At 40.2% G+C, this 23,651-nt stretch overlaps 3 protein-coding genes across 6 annotated transcripts in view; 2 read left to right on the top strand and 1 right to left on the bottom strand.

The window, feature by feature from the left end:
* Positions 1–274, top strand: part of LOC131891485 (ran-specific GTPase-activating protein-like) — a gene marked incomplete at its 5' end in the record, with an annotated part of 4,026 nt that extends 3,752 nt beyond the window's left edge. Inside the window, 1 exon segment of the mRNA XM_059241079.1 lies at positions 24–274. Within this exon segment, the coding sequence (XP_059097062.1) occupies positions 24–155 (132 nt within the window).
* Positions 275–2,019: 1,745 nt separating this feature from the next.
* LOC131891483 (cytochrome P450 6j1-like) lies at positions 2,020–5,076 on the top strand. Its single transcript, XM_059241075.1, has 5 exons — positions 2,020–2,236; positions 3,413–3,729; positions 3,807–3,971; positions 4,033–4,267; positions 4,334–5,076. The coding sequence occupies exons 1-5, from the start codon at positions 2,083–2,085 to the stop codon at positions 5,056–5,058; spliced, it is 1,596 nt and encodes a 531-aa protein (XP_059097058.1). The 5' UTR covers positions 2,020–2,082; the 3' UTR covers positions 5,059–5,076.
* Positions 5,077–8,473: 3,397 nt separating this feature from the next.
* On the bottom strand, positions 8,474–20,612 carry LOC131891863 (synaptotagmin 1-like). Of its 4 annotated transcripts, none has more exons than XM_059241541.1 (12): positions 19,990–20,612; positions 15,903–15,997; positions 15,726–15,827; positions 15,544–15,647; positions 14,285–14,491; positions 13,114–13,209; positions 12,953–13,045; positions 12,615–12,692; positions 12,440–12,551; positions 12,067–12,206; positions 10,026–10,190; positions 8,474–9,368 (listed from the first exon to the last, which is right to left on the bottom strand). In XM_059241541.1, exons 2-12 carry the CDS (start codon positions 15,973–15,975, stop codon positions 9,267–9,269), a joined length of 1,272 nt encoding a protein of 423 aa, XP_059097524.1. In that variant the 5' UTR covers positions 15,976–15,997; positions 19,990–20,612; the 3' UTR covers positions 8,474–9,266. The 4 variants fall into 4 exon arrangements, with proteins under 4 accessions (XP_059097524.1, XP_059097522.1, XP_059097523.1 ...); XM_059241539.1 differs by lacking the exon at positions 12,067–12,206 and adding an exon at positions 11,591–11,730 and having other exon boundaries at positions 19,990–20,607; XM_059241540.1 differs by lacking the exon at positions 10,026–10,190 and adding an exon at positions 10,508–10,672 and having other exon boundaries at positions 19,990–20,549.
* Positions 20,613–23,651: the final 3,039 nt, after the last annotated feature.

Genomic DNA, 23,651 nt, shown 5'->3' with positions numbered 1-23,651 from the left:
ATTTTCGATGATTCGTTTTGCAGGAAGTAACCCGAGCCCAAGCGAAAGCTCTTGAAAGCAAAACCAATGAAGAGGGTGAGGATGAGGAGCTGGCCAAGGCCGTGGACAAGGTCGATCTCAATGCCGAGAAGGAGAATCTCAAGGCCAACAATTGACGGCATCACGCATCCAAAGCAGCATTGTATTATATCTATATAATCTTAAGATCTCTGGTGGTCCCGATTTTTCACATTCCTACCTTTGGAACAAGCGAATACATCATGAACATAAACAACCCTTGACATATTTCGTTAGTCTCTCTTTATCGTAGATGTGAAGCTGCAATTACATTTTCATGTAATAATCATCGAATAATTATGATTGCAATTCATTCTCGTATTTGAACCAGTGTTTTTGGAGCTTTTTGCAATTACAATTTTCAATTACATATATTCACGAACATGACACGATATCAAGCACAAACTTTTCATCGTTCTTAGATTTACATCGTCTATCAACACTCAAGACCTTCTACCTTTATTCTTACTATTTTGGTTTGGTTTTTTTATGGGCTTTTCTAATCGCTACAGGGAATGCAATCCCTGGCAGACTGAGCTAGCCCTTGAATGTAGGGTGTATCTGGAATGCTACTTAAGGACTTGTCCCAGTCTGACTTGAAAGATGCTACAGAATCAACAAGGCCTACGTATTCCCTGGCGAATATTTGATTGCAGCAAATTGAACAATGAAGGAGCCCGAGAAAGAAGAAAAGTGAACTTCATTGTTCGAACTAGCCTTGATTCTCGAGGACTTGAAGGTGCTCGACCCTAAATCCTGGGTTGGGACAAAGCTCGTGGATGCTTTTGAAGACGTACAATATCAGATACCTTTCGTACCTTCTCTGAACACTGTACAATCCCAACCTTTCTAACCTCTCCCAATACGAGAGCTCTCTCATATCCTCAATGTTCCTAGTAAAACATCTGCTCGAGCTTTTGCAAACCTGCTGAACTAATTGGAGCCCAAATGGGTGAGGCGTATTCAAGATGTGGTTGAACAATCGACTTGTACAGAGTTAGCATCGTGACACTATCTCTGGACTTAAACGTGCGATATGTCCAACCACACATTTGAAAAGCCTTACCCACCTTCAGCTGGATATGCTCATCGAACTTTCCATTATTTTGGAGGACTACACCTAGATCTTTCATAGATGAGACCTGCTCAATATCTTTACCTCCTTTATCTACGAGTGGAGTATGTAAAGGAGTTGACCCAAAGGTCATTGAGCAGAATTTTATTCCATTCAGTGCCATATTACTCGCAGCAACCCAGGAGTAGACTTGATCTAGGACCTCTTCCAAACTACCTGAGTTCTGACCATTCCTAACACCAACTATTTTTTTATGATCAGCATAGGAGGAGATATTGACATTATTATTGCCAAGCTTCTCAAGCGGAGCAATGAAGACAATGAGTAGGAGAGGACTCAAAATGGAGCCCTGAGGAACACCCGACTTGACACCATGGATGTCACTAAGGGATCACTCGACATTATTTGTACATATGTTTGACCAGCTAATATGACATTTCGTCGCATTAAACTCACTCTAATTTAATATTCGAAATGAGATGAACACTCAACTTGTGCAAAGTTAGCATCATCTGTGGACCTTTACGTCCAATGTACATAAACAGCAAATAGTGTTCCGTTTGTTCGTAATAAAAGATGAGAAACGTGAGAACAAATATGAAAGACCAGCGTTTATATTTCCATCAACGCAAAAGATGCAACAAACACAAGGAAACATTTTCGAGATATAATGCAACCCAACCACCGGGTTCATTTCGCTGAACACTTACCTTTAGCCCTGACTTGCTTAAGAAGAGCCAAAGAGTACAAGTTAGACATTTCACCATGGTATGTAACATCTAAAGTACACACGGCAGATCCAAGCGGGCCAATGCAGTCGGTCTTATCTCGCCATACTTGGCTTTTGAACTGGACAATCTGGTATATATACGGATGATTAACTTGGGAGTGTCAGTTCAGTGACAAGTGTCCGATATCATTGCTCTTGAGTGCAAAGCAGACACAAAAACATGCTTGTATACCTAACATTACTGTTTTGGGGGGCTCTGGTGTGTCTCTACTTCAAGATTACTAAAAAGTATGGATCGTTCAAGGCCATGGGGATCCCTGAATATAACCCAGTATTTCCTATGGGATCGCCAAACCATTGGAAATTGGGGACAGGTACTTTACAACCAGAGCTGTCCAAATAATGCAAATAAAAGCCGTAAAATAATGAAGTAACAAATTGACATTGTAAGCGAAATTGCATGATTGTAGAGAAAATGGTTACACAAAAAGGAAATGTGACTTGTATTGTTCTCAAAAGAGACAAGCAGAATGGCAGAGCAGGAACTAAACAATAAACTAACGATAGCATTGAGGTTGACATCACAAAAATTCAAGAGCATGTCAAAAAAAGGGTGATCAAACTTTCTCTATAGGCACTGTACTCTACTCAATGATTATAGCAGGCCTTAAGTCTTACTTAAAGAGCGCCATGCGGATTAAACCAAACAGATTAGAGCAGGCTAGGCTGCTAAATAAGCTTTTAATAATGTAAGTGCTTTGAAAAAGAACAAGCTTGTGCCATGGCACAAAACCTTTGCTCATGATTCGTGCATCCATCAATTTGGCCGTGCTTTCAAGTAAGCCACGAACTTCCAGAAATAAGGAATGTGAACGAGCTTCCCGCCAAATCGGCCAGCTTTTGGCTATAGCAACTCTGAGCCACTTTTCGAATTAAAGCAGTGAAATAGGAGACGTCGAACTCTTCAAATAATCGCATTTTATGTAGTGCTTACTACATGTCTTCGGACATATCTCCTAAGTTACCTAACCATAATTTTGGGCTCAAATTCGGCCAAGTTCATCAATTCAACAAGACCTTGTGATCGTATGTAGTGCGTATTTGGATTAAAGTGAACGGTTTAGGAGATAAAAAAAAATTGCTTCCGTTCGCAGTCTACATCTATAAAAAATCATAAGTAAGCTTATCATAGGAATAGAAATCAAAGTCTTTCTTTGAGAAGATAATTTGACTAAATACTGAAAAAGTATTTGGAGCAGTTTGTTTGTCCAACCAGCCACTTAGGAAAAAAGTTATTTGAAGCAAAAAAGAATTGCAAATGTCATAAAATGGTAGAACGAAATTTGTTCTTCATTTTTAAAAAAAATCCTTTATTTTCAAGGAAAAGAGATAAACTCAATTGAGTAACTGAGCCAAAATGGTAAAAACTGCAAAATACATTTAAAAAAAAAGGTTTCACAAAATGAAAAATACTGCATTTATATTTTTTAGGGCAGCCCTGCTTATAACAATAACCTCGATTTTACTACAACTGATGACCTTTGATCTAGGTCGGCTGAACTTTGTCAATTCTGTGGATGAAGTCTATGAAGCCTTTCCCAATGAGAAGCTGGTGGCACATTTCCAAGGAGGAAGTCCCCAATTAGTGGTGCGAGATCTCGAGTTAGCCAAGTTGGTGCTCATCAAGGACTTTGATCACTTTGTGGATCGCAGAGGCTTAGAATTGACACAGGACACTGAAGCTCAAAAGGCCATGGGGTTGATGCTCAACATGTTGAAGGGAGACCAATGGAAGGCCATCCGAAACACTCTGTCTCCCGTGTTCACCAGTGGCAAGCTCAAGGGCATGACGCCCATTATCAATAAGGTTTGAAGAAGCATTTTAAGCATGGTATTTAAAATACAAAAAAAGCCTCTAATTTGCGAGCATGCTTTGCATCATAGTTGGGTCAAGACCTGGTCAAGCATTTGGAGCCGTTTGCCAAGTCTGGAGAAGAATTCGAGGCTAAACAAGTCATGATCAACTTCACAACTGATGTCATTGCGGAATGCGGCTTTGGCATCAATGCCCAAGTCATGTTGAACCCTAATAGTGTGTTCAAGGAAAATGTGAGCACTACTTCAAAGTGTTGCCAAGGGAATTCTCTTCACACTTGAGTTCTGCCTTCAGGTTACGAAAATAACTGGTGGTTCCAAAGGCTCAATAATGAGCTTACTTCGAGTGATCATGATCATTTTCTTCACGCCTATTGCCAAATTTATCAAAATCAAGTTAATGAATGAAGAGTCTTTGAATTACTTCATTCAAGTCATTCGACAAACCATGGCTACCCGAAAAGAATCCAAGGCCAAGCGAAATGACCTCATTGATCTCGTTTTGGCAGCCCTGCAAGATGATGGTCAAGGTTTGCAATTTCACACTAATAACAGGGATGAACATCGAAAACTTTTTGTGTTTGCTTAATTTTCAGGCCCGAAAGAAGTCGAGGACGCTCAATTCGAAAAGGATGCCCAAATCAAGGTCAAGACTTCTTTCCAATCGATCCCGGAAGAAGAACTGGAACTCCACATTGTGTCCAACGCTTTCACTCTTTTCTTTGTTGGCCTTGACACTTCCTCGACCATAATGTCCGTGTGCAGCGTTTTTTTGGCCACTCACCCTGACGTTCAAGAGCGGCTCTATCGAGAAATTCAAGGCGCCATTGATGAACATGGAGTCCAAGAGATGCCCTATGATCGGATTCAAACCTTACCTTATTTGGACATGGTCATCAATGAGACTCTCCGACATTATCCATTGGCCATTATGGAGCGCCAATGTGTGAAGGACTACAAATTCCCCGGTTATGATTTTGTTGTTCCAGAAGGGATGGTGGTCCAAGTTCCATCTCCGGCCATCATGAAGGACGCCAAATACTTTCCAGATCCATTAAAGTTTGATCCCGAGAACTTTAGCGAGGCAAACAAGGCCAAAAGATCACCGTATGCGTTTCTGGGCTTTGGGCAAGGTCCACGGAATTGTGTGGGAATGCGATTTGCTTTGTTGCAAGTGAAGATTGCCATCATTCGATTGGTGGCCAACTTTGAAGTGCTCCCAGGTCCGAACACGAGCGACCAATTGAAACCTTCTCCCAAATCTATGTCAAATCAACCGATAAATGGAACATATATTAAGATAGCGAACCGTCGTAAATAAATGGAAATTCTATCTCCAGCTGCATTGTGTTCCGTCCACCAGCCAGGGGTGAAAGGTCCTGACTTATTGAATTCCCGTGGTGAACGGCAACATGGAACTCCTGACCCAAGCACTAGGTAGAATTACCTTGATAGCTCTCTAAAGATGGAGACCACCTAGTACACGGGCTTAAATTTCTTAGACCTATCTTAAGGCCTCCGGTTATAACCCAAATCAGGGCATACAATCATTAGTTCGAGCTTCCTTTAACAGGGCCTCAAACAATCATCAATTGACTAAGGATACAAACCGGTAGCTACCTCTACTCCCCACTGTCCCAGATCAATCTCGGTTGTCTGGCATATACCTGGGCCAATCTTCAAGGCTAACTATCCTGAAAAATGTGGTCACTATCCTAGTCTAAATGCGTCTATCAAAGTCGACCTCTACTCTAGAGTCTAACTACTGATTTCTGCTACAAGAGTGATGAGCTTTAGCTACAGTTGAATGAAAATCACTTGCTACCTCTACTCCCTACGATGCCAGCACGACCTCGGTCGTCTGGGAAATCTAGGCTACTCTTCAAGGCAAACTGTACAGTTCAATCTACTTTATTCATCACAAACATGAAAATGACACTCTACCAATCAGCTGTCTTGCTCGGGTAATGAAAGAGGGGGTAATTCGTTGGCCATGGAAGAGGGAAACCATGCATGGACAGATAATGGTTTGATCCTACTTTTTGATGAGGGTGATTCTTGCGTCCAACGGAGATCCACGGCGATGACGTCGGTTCAATGGGATTGAAGGTCCAGAATCGAATTGACGGAGTATAACTCAGAAGTTGCACCTATACTCAGCTCCAGAGACTTTTCAACTCGTCTATGCTGGCTCACTGATGTATGCTATGCACTTCCCCAGGTCCTCTTGACTCTGCACGGCTTCCTGGGTCCCAACTCCAATCATTGACTTTCACTGTCCTTATTCAAAATGGATAGACTCAACCTCCAGTACTCTATCAAAATGTTCTCGATTCAACTACCCGCAAGAGCTTCAAGATGGGAGTTGTTTTCACTTTCAATGTTCAATGGTGACTTCTCGGAGAGGTTCAAAACAGACTTCTCTCCTCGAGGACGCAAAAAAAAGATGATGAAAATTGTATTTGTTGACCAATTTTACCATTCACGATATTTTCAATTAAGCGTTAGTGCTATAATATGAGTCTCAAAGTTCAGAAATTACTCACATGTGAGTAAGAATGAAACATAACGTGCATTTTTCAAAAAAGACGGGCCATTCCCGATCACTATCTTAGGACAGAATAAACATTTTGGTGGTTTCTAACAATTTTCGTCATAAAACGTTACCGTGGGTCAAAAAAAAAAGAGGGAGAGGGAGAGATTTAAGGGGAAAGGTGCGTGAATAAATATGATATGAGATGTTCCAATTTTGAACATCATTAGGTGGAGCGTGACAACGTTTTGTAACCTAAAAAGGTCCCCCCAAAGTAGCCGCTTTTTCATTGTGCCCCAGCTCATTCAAAAATGACCCTTATGTGTCCTCCAATTGCAACCAAATGAAATGCAACTTCTAAAATTGCAGGGAAGCAAAGTGTATGAAGTTGGTCCTCAAGCAGGTCGACGGAGAGCTACCTCGTTTGATTCTCATTGATATCAACGTTCGGGCTTGATCTGGGAACGAATTTGACGTTTGAAAAACATTTTTTTTCTCAGTGTATCGAGCTATAGGTTTCCCGTTCTTTGTCGAAACCTTCCGATCATTTTGGTTTTAGAGCATTAAACCTGTTTGCTTCCAGTCAGGGAGAAGGCTGAACGAACCGAAATTATTCTGGGCTGCGCTCAAGCAAAACTGGCTCCGAGATCAGATCGGGGTGACCAAACTCTGATGTGCGATCGAGGTCTGAAAAATTGGGCTCTGAGCTACTGATACCAATAGTAATGTTAGAGGTCCTTGATGCAATCTACTATTGGGTGGCAATATGGCCTCGAAACGAAAGATTTTCCTTTCATGATCTTTGGGTTAACGCCTTTACGAAAATTGCATTCGTAAATATTGGAGGGAATGATGTAAATCAGGTTTCGTCCATCCATCCATTGTGTAGTTCTCCAAGATAATAGAAAAGCCGATTCGCTTAACCAGTTAAAGTTGGGTGAAGCTTTTCATTCATGTTGTTGGAAACATTGGTCGTTTAAGTCCGGAGATGGCATTAAGAAGCTAACTTGGCACAAATTGATTGTTTAGCCATATTTCAAATATGTTTCACTCATTAGGGCTCCACTTAGTTAAGCAGGTTTGCAAAAAGTCGAACAAGTCCAAAGATCAAAGGTGCCGTTCTGGAAGTAATACAGTCCTGAATGAGAGAGCTCTCACTCTCTCCCACAATGAGAAAGAAAAGAAAAAAATCGTAGAAAACCAGAGGTTGCGTGAAACCATTTTTATTGTTCCTAGCCAAACTTCTCCATTTCCGTTCGAATGTAGGGCTCACGGTTAATTATTTGGGTTGGTTTGGTTTTTCATGGGCTTTTCTAACCGCTATAAGGAGTACTCCCACCCAGTACTATTAAATGAAAAGTCATACATATTGCGTTTAATTATTAACTTTCAATCTTCATATGATATTTGGTCTGCCCACGAATTTGAGTTGGCAGATCGAGCTAGTCCTTGAATGTAGGGTTGATCTGGAATGCTATCTAAAAATCCAACTGAAAGTCAAACTCAATAACAAAGCTGTTCTGTAATAGTTTCAATCTAACATATCCAATATGTTATTGCTGGATTCAGATTTCTTTTCAATATTAGAGATGTGCAAGATGCTGGTCCATCCGATCAGTCTGAGAGGCAGCGTGAACAAGGCAAGAATCCTCCTCCTTTGTTAATGGGTGCAAATTCAGGGGCTTGAATCTATTATGACAGAAATTTCCATTTCATCAACCATCTAAATATTTACCTCTAGAACTAGCTGGTGCGTTTGTTTTGGCAAGTTTATTTGCAATTTTTTTTTTGAAGAAAATTCAAGTGATTTTTCTTCGAATTTTCTATCGATAAAGACCATATTTATATGCAAGTGTGGCCGGGCTATAACTTAATGGGGTTTTGCAGACCTCCCTACCACTATTGGGCTAAATTTGAAGCCACCAGCAATTGGAAGTCCGTTCCGTTTGCAAGATAAAAAGGCTCAAGTGACATAATGAGTGGTTGAGTGGTATCCACAATAAACAATAATGCTCCTTTACAAATCTCGAATAGATAATAAATAACCAGCACAGGATGTTGAGTCAATGTTTGGAGGGGGCACACTAAGAGCCATCTATCAGATTGATTTACCTGATATATGTTCACTGAACAGTGATCAATCATATCGTCCTTTTCCCTTCTTTTCGTTTGAATGCAATCCAAGCCTTGAACCAGCGAAGGGTTGCTTTGAAGACATAGAACATTTATTCATCCAATTATAATAATTCCACAAATACATTTCAAAAGTACAAATGATCTTGGACTGAAGATGCTGGACACGAAAAACTATATCTGTGTTTGTGTGATAGGTACTATATTATGAATCAACAATTCATGAGTATGTTGGGTTGACTGGTGTCTTGGAAGGGGTTAGGCAAAAACAGGGTGGAAACTTTTACAAACGCCTCAATCTGAGCTCCCGAAGCAAACAATTTGAAAGCTAGGCATCTGATCAAGCAATACAATGTAAAGTCTCAAGTTTGGTTCAGCATTTTGGTAGACACCAAAGTCTCAACTTGATCGCTTCAGTTCCTCAAGACTAATAAAGCGGGAGAGGGCACAGAGAGAAAGAGAGAATCTTTCTAGATCGGTCGTGTCAGGTAAAGTAGACTTCGTCATTTGCGTTCTTAAATACCCGCCAACAGATTTTCATCTCATCTGGTGGTGAATATTTAAGAATCTGATTGACAACTCGTCAATGTGAGCAGATCCCAAAAGCCTCTGGGCCAGTCCGCTCTACAATGATTTGATGGACATCTAAAGCACCAGGAGGCTACATGCTGGAATGCTCACGTACCTCACTAGGCCTCTCTCTCATTTAGGGGTCATTTAGTCCAAGTAGGGTTGGGTTAGGAAGGAAGGGAAGTGTCGAATAGAAAAACAAAGGGGCCGAGGGTAGTTTTTTCACTGCATCTACGTTAAAAAGCCAATGAAAGTTGGTAGTTGGAAGCTTGTGCCAGTCGATGATCTTGCTCTCAAGGAGGGGCCACTTCTTTCTTTTCCCCTTCTTTCTTTCGCTCTTTGTCCTTCTTTTCCTTCTTCTTTTCATCGTCATCATCGTCTCCGGGTTCTGGATCCTAAGGAGTGGAGAACAAATGAAAAGTTCATTATTGAAAGAGCATTACAGTTCTTTCAAAGACTAAAAAAAAAGAATCTGTAGGACATGCTTCAAAACAGACAGAAATCAAACGGCAGAGAGCTTGTTTGAAGGAGGACAGAGATGGAATGCTCACGACCTCTTGCGGAGGAATATCAAGTTGGAACCAACGGCCTCTAGTTGTATGTGAGGAAACTTAAATGACCAAGATTTTTCATGCATTTGTACTTTTGAGAGCCTTTAGAGTAGAACAGGATAAACTATTTGTGTCTTGGAAGGTCATTTGCATGATCACACGTTCTTTAAAAATAAGCAATCTTGAAATTTTTTTGTGGGTTTTGAGACTTTATCAACTACCATGACATTGAAAAAGGGATATGGTGAACGAATTTAACAAACTGAACAAGTGAAAATAGCTGTTTCCATATTGTTGGTGAAGAATGTGCAGAAGAAACTCAAAAGGAGTCAGAATGTATTGTACGAGTTATTAATAGTGGGTATTAGTTATTTCTGAGGGTTATGTTCCATGTGCCAAAAAACGTTCTGACAACATGTGAAGAGGACTTTAATTGAATGAATATTTGTGAACAGAAAATGTGTTTAAGGTAAACGGCTACACATTGACGGGGGGAAGTACCTGAAGAACATGCCAATGAACTATTGGTCGTCTGGGGTTTTCGATCATTTCTTTCCAGTGTTTGAGTTCAAGATTTTTCCGATTGTATCCCAGGAGAACCTTGCCAATAGGGTCTGAGGATCCGATTCTATCATAATCTGCTACTACCATCTCCAGATTTACCCTCTGAGATTGTTGTGGTGGCAAAGTGTGTTCGTGTTTCAAAAGGAAGAAGATAGAGGGCGTTCCATGCATTCATTGAAATTGTTTCAAAGCAAGAGTAGATGGTAGCAGTTGTTGAAGTCGATATTGATGCCGAGTTGGGAAATGATGACAAACGAAAAACCAAGTGGTATAAATCGGTCAAAGTTATGACAAACAGCAGGCAAAACGGTGTGGTCGAAGAGAGTTGGTGTTGTTTGTCGGAGAAGCAGATAAATAATGAAAGAGAGGAAAGAAAAAAAGCCTCTATTAATAATGATCATATCGTGGACGTCTGGTACCTGCAACACATGCCAATGAATCACTGGTCTTCGTGGGTTCTCCACCATTTCCTTCCAATGCTTCAGTTCGGCGCCTTTACGATTGTAACCAAGAGACACACGACCGATTGGATCCGAGGTTCCAATGCGGTCATAATCCGACACAGTCAACTCCAAATTGACTCGCTAAAAAACGTTAAGATCTTAAACAGAGAAGGCGAGAGTCGACAGTACATTAGTCAAGTCATGACTAATGATGGACAGAACACACTCGAGATTCTGTCAAGTTGGACCTCGACAAGATTTGAGAGCACAAAAGGAGGATGGATTTGCTAAATAACTGATAACCTATTGATCAAACTTCAATTGAAAGAGAAAGCTTAAATCCGCTTTCAGGACTGAAACTTAAATTCTAACAAATAGTAATCGAATCGTTGATTGATGAATGAAACAAATAATGACAACTGGGCTCGGCCTTTCGTGGCCGGCTCTACCAATGCTAAGTGACTAGGTTCCGTGCTGTTTTTTTTGTTTCGGTTCCGCACGAGCTTGATCTCGAAACATCGCCTGTCGCACATTTTACTTTAACTCGTCACTATTCAACGGATCTATAAAGTAAGGTACTACTAATAATAAATTTCACTCGCAAAACGCAATAATTTTATAAATTGGTTTGTTATGGGATGCTAGGTTTCGAGAAGGAACAGTCACAAACAAAAATTTGAGTTATTGTCAGACAAACCTATTGTCAATTTTTATGACTTTTTCCACCGCTGCTAAACCAAGGCAATATATCTATATATATTAAATGCCCTCAAGTTTAAGAATGCAATTGACAAACTCAAAAAAAAAAACAATAAACCTGAAAAAAATAGACCATAATTGATGTACAATAAGTAATGGATTTCATAACTATGAATGCCACATGCTACCTAGGAGTGAAAGATGGAACCATTATTTTCTTACCGAGACAATGACAACACTAACAACTAGTAACTAATACTAAACACCAGACTAACATCGAAAAGACGCTAGAGTTGCTGTCCATATTACCTAAAATTAAGAGATAGCAACTGGTGTAACAAAACTGCACACAAATCTTACCCTGAGTTGTTCCTGCTCCACAATGAACACGAAGGACTCATTGTAGTAGGGATTCAAATTGCCCATCTTCACAGATGTCTTCTTTTTCTTCCCAATGCGTTTGCCTTTGCGATCAAGTAATTTGATTTTCACGTAGGGATCTGCGGAAAAATGGCGCCACCGATGTGTTTGTGAAGGGACAGGGATGGTAAGATGTACATGAACATGGATTGAAGCTGCAGAACAGCCGGCCTGGTAAACTTTATATTGCCGACACTACTCATCAAACTCTCTACTTTCGACTCTCTAACGACAGTTATATACCCTACACAAACAAAGGTAAAGCATACTGTGCGTAACGGGTTGGGCGCAAACGCATGTACCTAGCGCCCCTGGCGGTTGTTTTGGAAAAACAAGTTTCTTTCTACATCTCGTAACTAACACGCAAAAGGGACAACAACTTCGAACGCTAGGAGTATTTTGGAGTGCGTTTTTACCCTTAGCATTTCTTGCTCTACAATGAACACAAAGGACTCATTGTAATATGGGTTGAGATTGCACATCTTAACTGAGGTTTTCTTCTTCTTTCCAATCCGCTTTCCCTTATTGTCCAAAAGCTTGATTTTCACGTATGGATCTGTGTGCAAGGCATAAAAAGAACATTGCAAACCAATCTCAAATTGTCAAATTCTAACTTGTTTTGATCTAAATGGGTTGTTACTTGATGTTCAGGAAGGAGAACTTGTGACTTGGTAAAAGGGTCATTCGTGGCAGTTTTTGATTTTCGGATGTCTTAAACATAAATTCGGATGGCACCAATGCACCACCACCTCTGAAGGGTTTGAATGATATTGGAAAATTTCTTCTTACCTGAGGCGCCAGTGATATCCATTTTCTTTAAATTCTTGCATTCCAAGATCCCAACAGTCAGTTTCCCCGAAGTGGGGACATATCGGAGTGAGAAGCAGATGTCTCCCAGATACTGAGGAACACGGCACAGGTCGTTTTCAGGTCATTTGGGCACACTTAAATTCAATGAACTCACCTGGTCGTCAACTTTCACAGACTGGAGATCCTTCCATTCTTCTATTGTTTGCGCAAGATCGACCATACAAAGAGGTACCTAAGAGATCATCCGAAAAAATAAAGAAAATGAATTTCCAAATTACTTAGTTTCACGGTTAAAAAAGCCGTCAGAAATGAACTTTACAAATATGCTCCACCACAAGGAGTACTTCCTATGTGTTTATAACAATACATGATAGGTATAACTGAAATCGAGTGTTATGAACCGGTCAAGAGTTCACAATTTGAGGTTTGATATCTTAAGGGCTCGTTTGGAGTTATGGAACTTGTTAATCTTCTTCTAAGATAAGATCTCACCTTGACCTCTCCAATTTGGTCATGTTTTGAGAAGCGGTCATAATCAAATACTGCGAACACCAACGTTTTGTCGAATGTTTCGCTATATGGAACCTGAAAATCCCCAAAGTAGGTCACATGAACGAGGTGACTTCATTCATGTTCAGGATTGAGAGACTTACGTTTTTAAATGCAAAGGTTTCGTTGAAGAAGGGTGACAAAGTTTTACGATGAACCTTTGTCTCAAACTTTCTCTTCTTATCCGGCATCAAATACACCTAGAAGAATTTGAATAATTATAACGTAAACAACATATGTTGACTCCTTTAAGCAGCAGCTGCCTGATGATGTCAGCACACCTTTTGGGAGTCCACTGGGGTACTTTTTAAAACAGTAGAGGAACAAAATGGACATGGTGCAATGAGCAATACTGGACACAAAAGTTTTTCTAAGGTTTCAAAAAGTTCTTTTTCTTTTTTGTAAAAAATATAAAAAATTCTAACGTAGGGACAGTTAATTCCAAAAACAGCTTTTTCACCTAAAATATATACATTTTTTTAGCATGTTGATGAGTAAAGCAGTGACGAGGTGTTAAATTGCAAAGCTACATAAACCATAACTTTAATGAATAAATGAGTTGGAACTCTAATTTCATCCCTTAACCGAGAACTATTAAGCCTCAAAAGTAAGAGCGACCTCTCAAAATTTGATGGTGACGTCATCTTCCTCTCCTGCTTCAACGTCCCAATACTTGTCAGTAAGTGGTCTAACAGGAGTCCGTCAAGGATGTTTTCATTGACGATAAGCTCACTTTTATAAGTGCTTCATTCGATGTGGAAACAAATGTATGGGTTTTGGGTTTGAAATGCTGTCCGTCAGTGTTACTTTTACGCTTGTGCCAGAGGTACAAATGAGCTCGATCTATGCGTTAAAATTACACCTTTTTGGTGTTCTATGGGCCCAAAATTGTGATTCCTGAAACTACCAGATTTATTGTTACTATTGCAAATTTGTCGGTCATTTCATCAAAATTGCTTTTCCCATCTGAGTGAGATTGAGAAGATTTTGTTGTGAGAAGCTCAAGTTTTAACGATTTTTTTTTTGTGTGTGGGGGGAGAGGTAACTTTGACAGAGCCAAAAGGAGTTCAAACATGGCTTAAGATATAGAAGAGTTGCAAGAACTTAATTCGAATTGCAAATTCGAAATTATTTAAAGTTAGATAGATCATCTACTTCAAATGAGCGCCCTTTGTTGGAAAAGTGAGTGTCGCTAATAATTCTGTGACTAAGCTGAAACTTATCTCACTTTGTTCATTACTTCCGTTTCTCTTTGAGATTCAAGCAGGTTATTACCTTGACATAGGGATCTGATGTGCCACCCATGTCTAAAGCAGGGAGCTCAGAGCATTGGATCACCGTCACATTTAAGGTCTGGGTGTTGAAGTCGTACTCGAGTTTGTACTGGAGCTTTCCAAGATACTCTTTGGCATCCCTGACTTTTTCCGTCTCCTCTCTGACATCGTGCTCTTCAATGTTGTCCACCAAAATGTCCTCGTCATCCTGGAAGAAGAACATGAATTAAGATGGGGAGTAGATTAGGCAGATGGAGAAAGCCAAATCATTTGGGTTTATTGGCTGAGGGTCTCGGATTGGAAGTAATACGTAGTGACAGAAAGGGAAGATTAATTGAAAGATGGGTAGAGAGCTACTTTTTTTTATCTTACTTTTTTAATTCTAAAATCATAACCAGCAGTTCATTCTCCCTATTATTACCTCTGCATGTTTTGCCTTGCAGTTTTACTCTTCGACAAAAGAGTCCTACACACTTTTGACTGCAAAATCATTGGAACTCGAATTTCAAGACAAAAGTGATTTCTGATTCCTTAACTGTGTGCGGATTAGAATTAGATTATTTGATAAAGTGCGTCATACATTAGTTCCTGTGCCAATAGATTAATTGCAACTGGAGCCATTCTCAAAAGGTCAGGAAATATAAGGTTTCCGTTTCAAACGAAAAACAGAATCTTTTTCAACGTGTTCCTCAATAACATATCAAATTTTCTTTTTAAGTCATGCTTTCTTTCTCATTTACATTCACGGCATTTCTTGACATTTTTCCTGGTTTTGATTTTTGCGTCATTGAAAAAAAGAGATGATTTAGTCTATGCAAAATATACTAAGCATTAATTTAGGAAATGAATGCTCATTGTTTAGCTCTCAAAAAAATAGAAAGCTTTCTGCTCTCTTGCGATGACTCTTCAAATGGTAATTTCTTTTCCTTCCTTCAATAAACTCTGCAGGGCCTTGGTTTGTGCCTCAGAACTCTGAGTCAAGATGAATGTCTATCCTTGACAACTGAAACACATTGAAATGTCTGTAAATCATGCCTCCACAAACTTGGATGGCCTTTAGCACACAGTTTTCTCTTCTTCATCCTCATCTCGTGTCCAACCCAAAAGAAACTTATGTGAGCAAAGGATTTTTCGGTTGGCCAAAAGGATCTCAAGCATTCTGCTTTCAACTGGCGTGAGCTGAGAAAGCGGTCAATCATGCCCAAAAGAAATCCCTCAAAGTTGTCATGTTTGGCCACCAGATGGCGACGTCTTCGTTACCTGGTCCATGCGTCCATCCTTTTTCTTCTTGTCCTTTGGCCGTTTCTTCTTGAAGAACCTCCAAATGCACCAACCACAAAATCCGACGATTCCAGCTGCCAAAACTGTGCAAGGATGAAGTGGAGGAAAAGAAATGAGACGACAGCTTTTTTTTTCTTCCATGTTGTGTAATAACTACTCACGTAGGAGAGCTAAGATGACATGCCACCTTTGAAGGCCGGTCTTGGTGGCCACATATCGAACTTCTTCGTCAAACTTCTGTTTCAGGCTCTCAGTGCTCGTTTCTGATGGGGATCAAAACCGAACGATAAAGAGATGCAAGGACATTGGAACAACTCAACTCATGTGGATCTTCTTACCTAAGGCCGTGGTTGTGGCTTCAGTGGCACTTTGCCGCTTCCATCGATGAACAAGTCCATTGGAGGGAGCCATATTCCCGGGTCCACCCAATTGGCTAGAAGGGACCCAGAAATGAATGGATCAATCACCGCGGTAGTAGAGTACTGCCTCCCGTGGAACAGACTGGGATTAAAAGATCTGCCATGGATGGATGCGTTTAATGGAATATATTAGTCAAAGTCTGCATGCCCTCGGGAGTCCCCAGGTAGTAGTTGATGGAGTGGTGTGCTCAAATACCATATCGTACATATTGAGGCCAATTACCCTGAGGACTCTCTGGAAGTGCTTTTGCGACGTCAAACAAACGCTTGTCGTGAAACTTGGTCCATTATGATACATGTTCCTGCGTCAGGAGCCTTTTTTGGGGGGTGGGTGGAGGGGGGGGGGTCAGATGAAGGCTCGTCCTGAGAGCTTATTTATGCAGGCTTTAAAAGTCTTGAAGAGACGTTCCACGTGGCACAGTTGTTTTCCCCACCATCTGATTTTCTCACTGCTTGAGAAAATGAATAAATACAGCTCCAAATGTTGAAGTGAAGAAGTGCTGAGGACATTGCTCTGTTTTAACATAAAAGAAAGAAGCTCGTGGAACACGTATGTATTTCTTAATAACAATTGTGTGCCTTGTTATCAGTCGAAAGCAGAAATAGACACAAAATATGTCAACATCACATTCCTGACTTTGTTGAAGAGCACATTTCTCAGATCTGGGCCTACTCTATCAAGAATTATTGTTTCACAAATTCGAATGGAGTTGAAAGAAGCCGATAAAAAAAGTTGCACAAACAGTTTACTGAGCTTGACATTTCCACTTGATTAGATTATCGGACATGTCCAAAAGGGACGCATCGGAATATATCATGTGTCTTAAAAGGAAAACTGTCCATCACGTTGTTTTTGTACCAAACAGGGATACTATCAACAATACAATGTCGAATTATGTTTTAGAAGATTAAGTTCAACTTGAGGCATCAGAGAGCAAGTGTCTGTTTGTAGTGATTAAAATTGCTCATGGGAGAAAATCGGATGAAATTTCAAGCTTATTGAATAGTGCTAATGAATATTGGAAAAAGAAACCTTGGGCTTGCCGCAATGCGATCTATAAAGCTTGGTCTTCATTTCATATTGTGTAAAAATCGATTTTGCCTTTTTTCACATGCAAGAAGGCGAAAGCCCTAATATTTTTGTCAAACTTTCCACTTTTTCCACTGCCCTTGAAAGGGCAGATTTTTGTTCACAACACGTCAAATATGGCGAAGGCCTAGGGCGCTGCATATATGGTAATAACTACGATTATAAGACAAAACGACCTTCAGACCACTCAAGTGTAGGCACACTTTGAAAGCAATGAAAGGCATGAAAAAGAAGCATTCCTTCATTACTTGCGGCGCTTGTGAGAAATACACAAAGCTCAACCGTGCAATTACCGTAACCTTGATGCAGGAAGTGTGAAGAGCTTTCTTCTGGGGCTAAAGAAGTGTGCTGAAGCCATTGTTTCTGATTTCGACATTACTTTCAATACTTGTGCCGATCTTCAAGATTAAGTATGTACTATAGCAGTTTTATGTTGGAATACTTGGGCTATTCGTCGGCAACCACGGGAGGGAGGGAATAAGGCTAAAATTCCAGAGGGATATAAAAGAAATTGAAATGATGACGTTGGTGATGTTATATTATAGAAACAGTTAAGTTGAAAGGAAAACACAAGACAAACGATAAAAAAGGTCAACCTATAAAATGTGCGGTTTGTTTTCAAGGGGGATATTGATTAGTTTAGACACTGCGTCATCATTTCATTGGTCCGACTTTTTTTTAAAATGTACTGTAACCCTAAAGGAACGTCGATCCATTGCATTTTGGTCCATTACTAACTGGCTTACTGGGTAATCTAATCGTCCGACGAATGCCAATGTTTAGCATGATGAGACACGAAGCTAAGCCAACTTCAAGGCCCAAAGCAACGTTTGCATTCGCCCAAATGCAGAGGAAAAAAGAGATTTACTTGGAAAAAAATTAACAATAAACGGCAGCAACTTTTTGAAACCAACGATATCTCCCTACAAGGAAGTTTCAGCAAAGGAAAGTAAAAGCTTCTACAATGATATCATAGCATTGAATAGATCGACCTCTATTGACAATAAACGGAAGCTCGACCATGAAATCGGATTAGTTGCATCTAATTGAGGAAATGATTTTTCATAGTTGTTGGATGTGGCCTACTTTTTCCACACAAATTCCTTGGAGAGAACTGGACCACTTTCTAGATTCTTGAATGGTCATGAACATGTAAATCCCTTTTGAGTCAGTCTTGAAAGCATGCCCTTTCTCAAATTTGTGACCTCTTTCTCATCAAAGCAGTGGAACTAGCTTTTTTCCGTGCGAGTTATTCGGGCTCATTCTGTTCACTTCAAAGAATATTTTCTTTCGAAATCAAGACACAACTAGAGATGAAAGAACCTGGAACGAGGTGGGGACTCTAAATATCAACTTTCAATGGCAACAACGCCAAAAAAAACGCGCCAATAATCAACCGTTTCGGGCATTGTTTCCAACACACCATATTGGGTTTCTTTGATTGCAATAATTTTTATTCCAGAGTATCCAATTAGGTCCCAATGATTATTGATGAAACATCCGTTATTTTTGCTACAGTCACGAAAACAAATCCCTTACCAATGTACTACAATCCCAAGGGATTGTTCCAACGAAATACGTTGGTTTTTTTTCTTCTCTCTATGGGAATGTTCATTTAATAAAGATAATCATAAAAACTATTCAAGTTGTTTGAAAATTGGCTCAATTAAGTCGAACCATTTCTGACGTGCTACAAATGATACCTTATTTAAGACTTCAACATTGTTCTTCTTTGACCTTTAATGCTACTTCATTCACATGATTTTGTTCTTAAGTCAGTTAGATGTTGACAAGTTCATTCGTATGTTCACGTATCTTCAATCTGGCCTCACCCTGTTGAGGTATGGAATCACAGGAAATGAAACCAATGGCCCAAGCCTCGTTATTCAAGTCCTTAAGAAGTGGACCTTAATCCTCGGGCCTTTCATCTTGGTCTTTGGGGAAGATTGATAAATGGGGCATCTGACAATTTGGACGGCAAATCTGACGCTTGGTACACAAACTTGGGCGTTTTGAGCCTCTGAGAAAACGTCCAAGGGGAATAACTTTGAACTTCCAAGTGAAACTGACCACCTTGCACCACCACCACCAAAAACGTTCCGAAAGTATGTAATAGATTTCATGGACTTTGCTTGAACAAAAGCAGCCTTTTCACCGAGGTTCCCTGATTTCAAAACATGTCTACATTTACGATTACATATATGTCCAATTCAATTTCAGTTCGGGACAAGAGTGCATAGTCCAAGAGGATGTCGAATCACCTTCACAAATCTCATATATGCTCATGGTATATCCATTAATTTTGAATCAAATCTATATGCTGGAATTGCATTTTTGATATGAGAATAGACGGAACAGACCCTGAACCTATTTAGTGCTAGAAATTGATTCAATTAATACGGAGCCAAGAAAAAAAACATTTATCTAAGTGTCATGCCTAACTTTTGATGGCCTACAAATTAGGACGGTTTTTCGAGCAAACTTCGTGGAAATAAAACCAGCTTTTCATGGTCTGTCTGTATCTTCGTGTTTTCCGCTCATTTATAAGGAAAGGAGCTCTTAATGGTGTGGGATTTTCGAGTTCACACCATAACCTCACAATCCATAGTTCAGTGTTATTACCCTCCTCGCCGTTCGTTCAAGAAAGTAAATATCGAGGGCGAGTGAGTCGAGTATCAAGATAAACGACCTGGCTCGTCGCTCAATTGGTTTAAAATTGAGGAGCTGGGGATTTTCGGAGCTCATTAGGGATAATGATTCTCCACCTCGAGGGAAGTAGCCCATTATCCCGAAAGAAATGTCCACGCAACGAGAAAAGAAAAACCCAATAACTCGGATCCTCCCCTGAACAGCTGTTGTCCATTGTCGTTTGCAACAAGTTGCTCGTCCAATTGTTTACTAGCCTTTGGATCTCACCTGATTGGGGTGTATGAAAGACTCTTGATCGGGTTCCAGGCAAGGTCCTGAGCGTCCCAAGGACCAACGGAATGCACTCAAGTCGTCAATCTTTGGAATATCATCTTCACTCTATACACACTCAGGGCTGTACGTATGTACTGGATCCTCCTGACTAGATCTCCAGACTTCCTCGGACTGGGTTTGGCACTGTTGCTCTCGATCCCGATTTCTCTTCCTTGCCGTGTGTTCCAACCACCTTCTCTGTTCCAAAAGGATAGAAGGAGGAAGAGAGAAACGGGAGAGGAGAAAGACGCGGTTCAATTCCCTCAGGAGGGAACCAAGTTCCCTCCGTTCTCTTTCTCCTTTTCCCCCTACTCGCCGGAGACTTGCTTGCCGAGGTCTGCTAGGTAGATACAAAGAAGTAATAGTGCTAGCAGACCTATACTTCTCTCTGGTTGAGTGGGAGTTGGAACAGTTCTTTGGTTGGCCAGGGTTCCTAATGCGATAATTTGCATCAAAATACCCGTTAGCGATGGATTTCAGTCAATTTTAGTCCTCGGAAACTGGAAATGAGAAAACCGGCATATGCCTTTGGTGGGCATTACCAAGTGAGGCAAAGACCTCCCAAAATGACGAGGTTGCGTGGGTGATGGCTTTTCTGTGTCCGCAGAAAGTAGTCTTTTTGACCGAATAATTCTCTTTCGAATCCTTGCTTTACATTTTGGCTTTGTTTTCGTCTCATGAAGGAATGCATATATCTTTAGTCCTTTTCGTTGAGCGGAGGAAGCGCCCTCTGCTTCGTCCAGGTGCGGACAAACAAACGACCAGCAATGACAAGATACGCTCAAAGATGCCACACTATATCTAAAGATTTTTAAATGAAAAAAAAAAAAACTTTGCCCAATTACTGTGACGCAAGGAATAAGCCATCAGCTCTTCTGGGAAGTGTTTCAAATTTTCTATGGGTATGATTTGAAACAATTATGACGTGCAGATTATCATTTTACAGGAGGTTGTCTACTGCATGGTTGATAATGCGTCAACACTTTGGCAATCAACATTTCCAACAAATAGTACAAGGAAAAGCACAGTTTCACAAGCTTTTGGTGACTAACTTTAAAAGCATTACCTTTTCCTAAACTTAGCATCATTGTTTTTTTGCACAATGTAATGAAAAAGATGATGTTGAAAAGTCGCTAGTTTGCTTTAAGTACACAGTATATACCTATTTTTCATCTCTATTTGGACACTAAAAGTAGTTTTAAGTATACCCCTATAGGATTTGAAAGGTCTTTCAGAAGGGTTGATGGTGTTTTTATGGTGTTAGAATAGATCAGCAATAAGTTATTTGGCAAAAGACACCAAGTTAAAGTCAGGTATCTTAGGATGTATTCTTTCATTTCTCCGGTTGTTCTCCGAAGTCAACTTGTCAAGTAGAGGGCTTTTCCCAGTAAATTCTGTTGAGTGAGTGTGAATGAATGAGTTTTCATTTTCCAACAACCCTTTAGTAGCTAGCCAACTTGACTTTACACCTCTAGGCTTCGAAAATTGGAACCGAAAAAATGTGCATGCCGTAAGTCCACCAATCGATCCTTTCTAATCCCCAGTCATGCTTCATCAATCTCTTCGTTGCATCCAATGACTTGTTGGAGTTTGGCCAAGATTGTGGGTGATTTTTTCCAAACCAATCCGCGTGGCAACCCTGGTTGGCCTGGAATCTAGCTTGTCCTTTCGCATTTGGCCTCAAAGTGGATGAGGTGGGCAGCGAGGCCAAGCTCGCCAGAAAGAAGGAACGGGAAATAATGTGCTGGATGTGACGGGTGCGTGAACCACTACTACTACTACTACAACTACTTGCCTCCCTCTCCAGAACGTGGGTTCGCTGGATCTTTCTCTCACACATACACAACTATGAGAAAGAGGAAAGCACAGACATTGATCTGTTCCCAAAGACCGACAACCCCACTGCAACTGTGGACCTCGAACTTGAAGAGTCAAGCATCACAGAGGATACACACACAACCTGCCTTCGCTGAGTACCTAAGACGAACCTGTCGGAATGGAACGCGTCTAATTGTCCCCTTGGAGAACTACTGTCGAAATCGAGTGGCAGGATCAGGTCCCATTTAAAAATGGAACCAATCTCACCCAGTCTATGCTCCTGCAACATCATCAGACAGTACGGTCAGTATTGTGGAATCATACATCCGTGTGTTCCATTCTGCCAGGCAGTGTCTGCCACAGACACTCCTGGAGAGGGAACAGAGCCAGCCATTGAGTTCCAACTGTGAAGTGGATCCTGAATGAATCAACAGAGTGCTAGAGCCCTTGATAGACCATATTGACTGGAGAAGGAGAGAGAGGAGGCTCAATAACTGCGTTGTTGCTTGGTGCTATTTGGAAAGTGTTCAACAGGGTAGTGAGCGAAGAGCCAATGACGAGTCACACTCGTAAATGAAGGCTTCCATGTGTGATTTTGAGCACTTTTCCTTCCACACAATCTCTGACAGCAACTGTTCTTGTACTCGCATACTATATTTTCAAGAACACTTGCCCTTCTCTCCCAAAAATAGGTTACCATATCCAGGGACTCTAAGGAGCGGAAACGTCACGGCTTTCCTTTGTCCGCCAACTTAGGCCATTGCGTGGAATTAAGACAGTAACCTTAGTAAGAATAAAACAAGATTGCCCATGCTGCATAGTACATTTGAGTGTATTTTTTTAAGTATATAATGATCTCTTTGATTTACAACTCTGTTCAAATACCAAATATTTCTGAATTAACTTCAAAGGTCAAAAGAATACATGAAATAACCATGAACATCAAGTAAATAAAAAAACAAGCAAATTGTCTTGAAAATCAATAAAATATTGCACAAAATTTGCTCAAAACCATTGATAGAAAGAAAATGAACAAGAATCAATTCATTCAGAACTTGCACTGACAGTTAAGAAAAGAAATTTAGGAAATGAGCTGAAAAGTACATGGACATAAATATTAACATATCAGCATATCTTTAATGGATAATTGCTAATGTTGTTTTAATCCACACGTTAGACAAAAAAAAAACCATCAGGCATTGGTGAAAAATAGATGAGTTGCTTTTGAGTAGAGTTTAAAATTTCTACTTATTAGGAATTTTGCCTAAAAGGCTGGCTTTTTTCAGGCACACAGAGCAAGACCAAAGTCCAGCCCACTAGATTTGAGTTTTAGACTCTAAAAAGGGTTTTTAGCAAGAAGATCCAAAATATTCAATAAAAAAGGTGTCGTATTTGTTGAGATGCATCCTTCCATGATTTTAAAACATTCAAATGAATTTAAAGAGCAGTATGTAGCTCAGAGCTAAAATATGCCCACTTTTTATTTGGGGACCATTTCCAAATTGAGAACCATGGACTCATAACAAGTGCACCAAAAACTTGAAAGTTGGTCAAGATGCTCCTGAAACAATTTTCTACAAACAATATTTTTGGCGAAAACATATTGACGGATTGTGTTTAGAGCAAATTCTTACTTTGTCAAGAATACCTAATTATTATGTTACAGTAATTGTACTTAAAGACATGATAGAAGTCATTTTAAGTATATTTAAACGTCTTATTTGAAGCATCTATCATCAATGGTTACAAAAATGATACTAGCCACACTCTTTGAACAATATATATGCTAATAATGGACA

This window comes from Tigriopus californicus, chromosome 12 (assembly GCF_007210705.1).
Source record: "Tigriopus californicus strain San Diego chromosome 12, Tcal_SD_v2.1, whole genome shotgun sequence".
NCBI classification, from domain to species: Eukaryota; Metazoa; Arthropoda; class Copepoda; order Harpacticoida; family Harpacticidae; genus Tigriopus; species Tigriopus californicus.
Note: the sequence above shows the minus strand (reverse complement) of the source record. Positions and strands in the feature narration are given on the sequence as shown.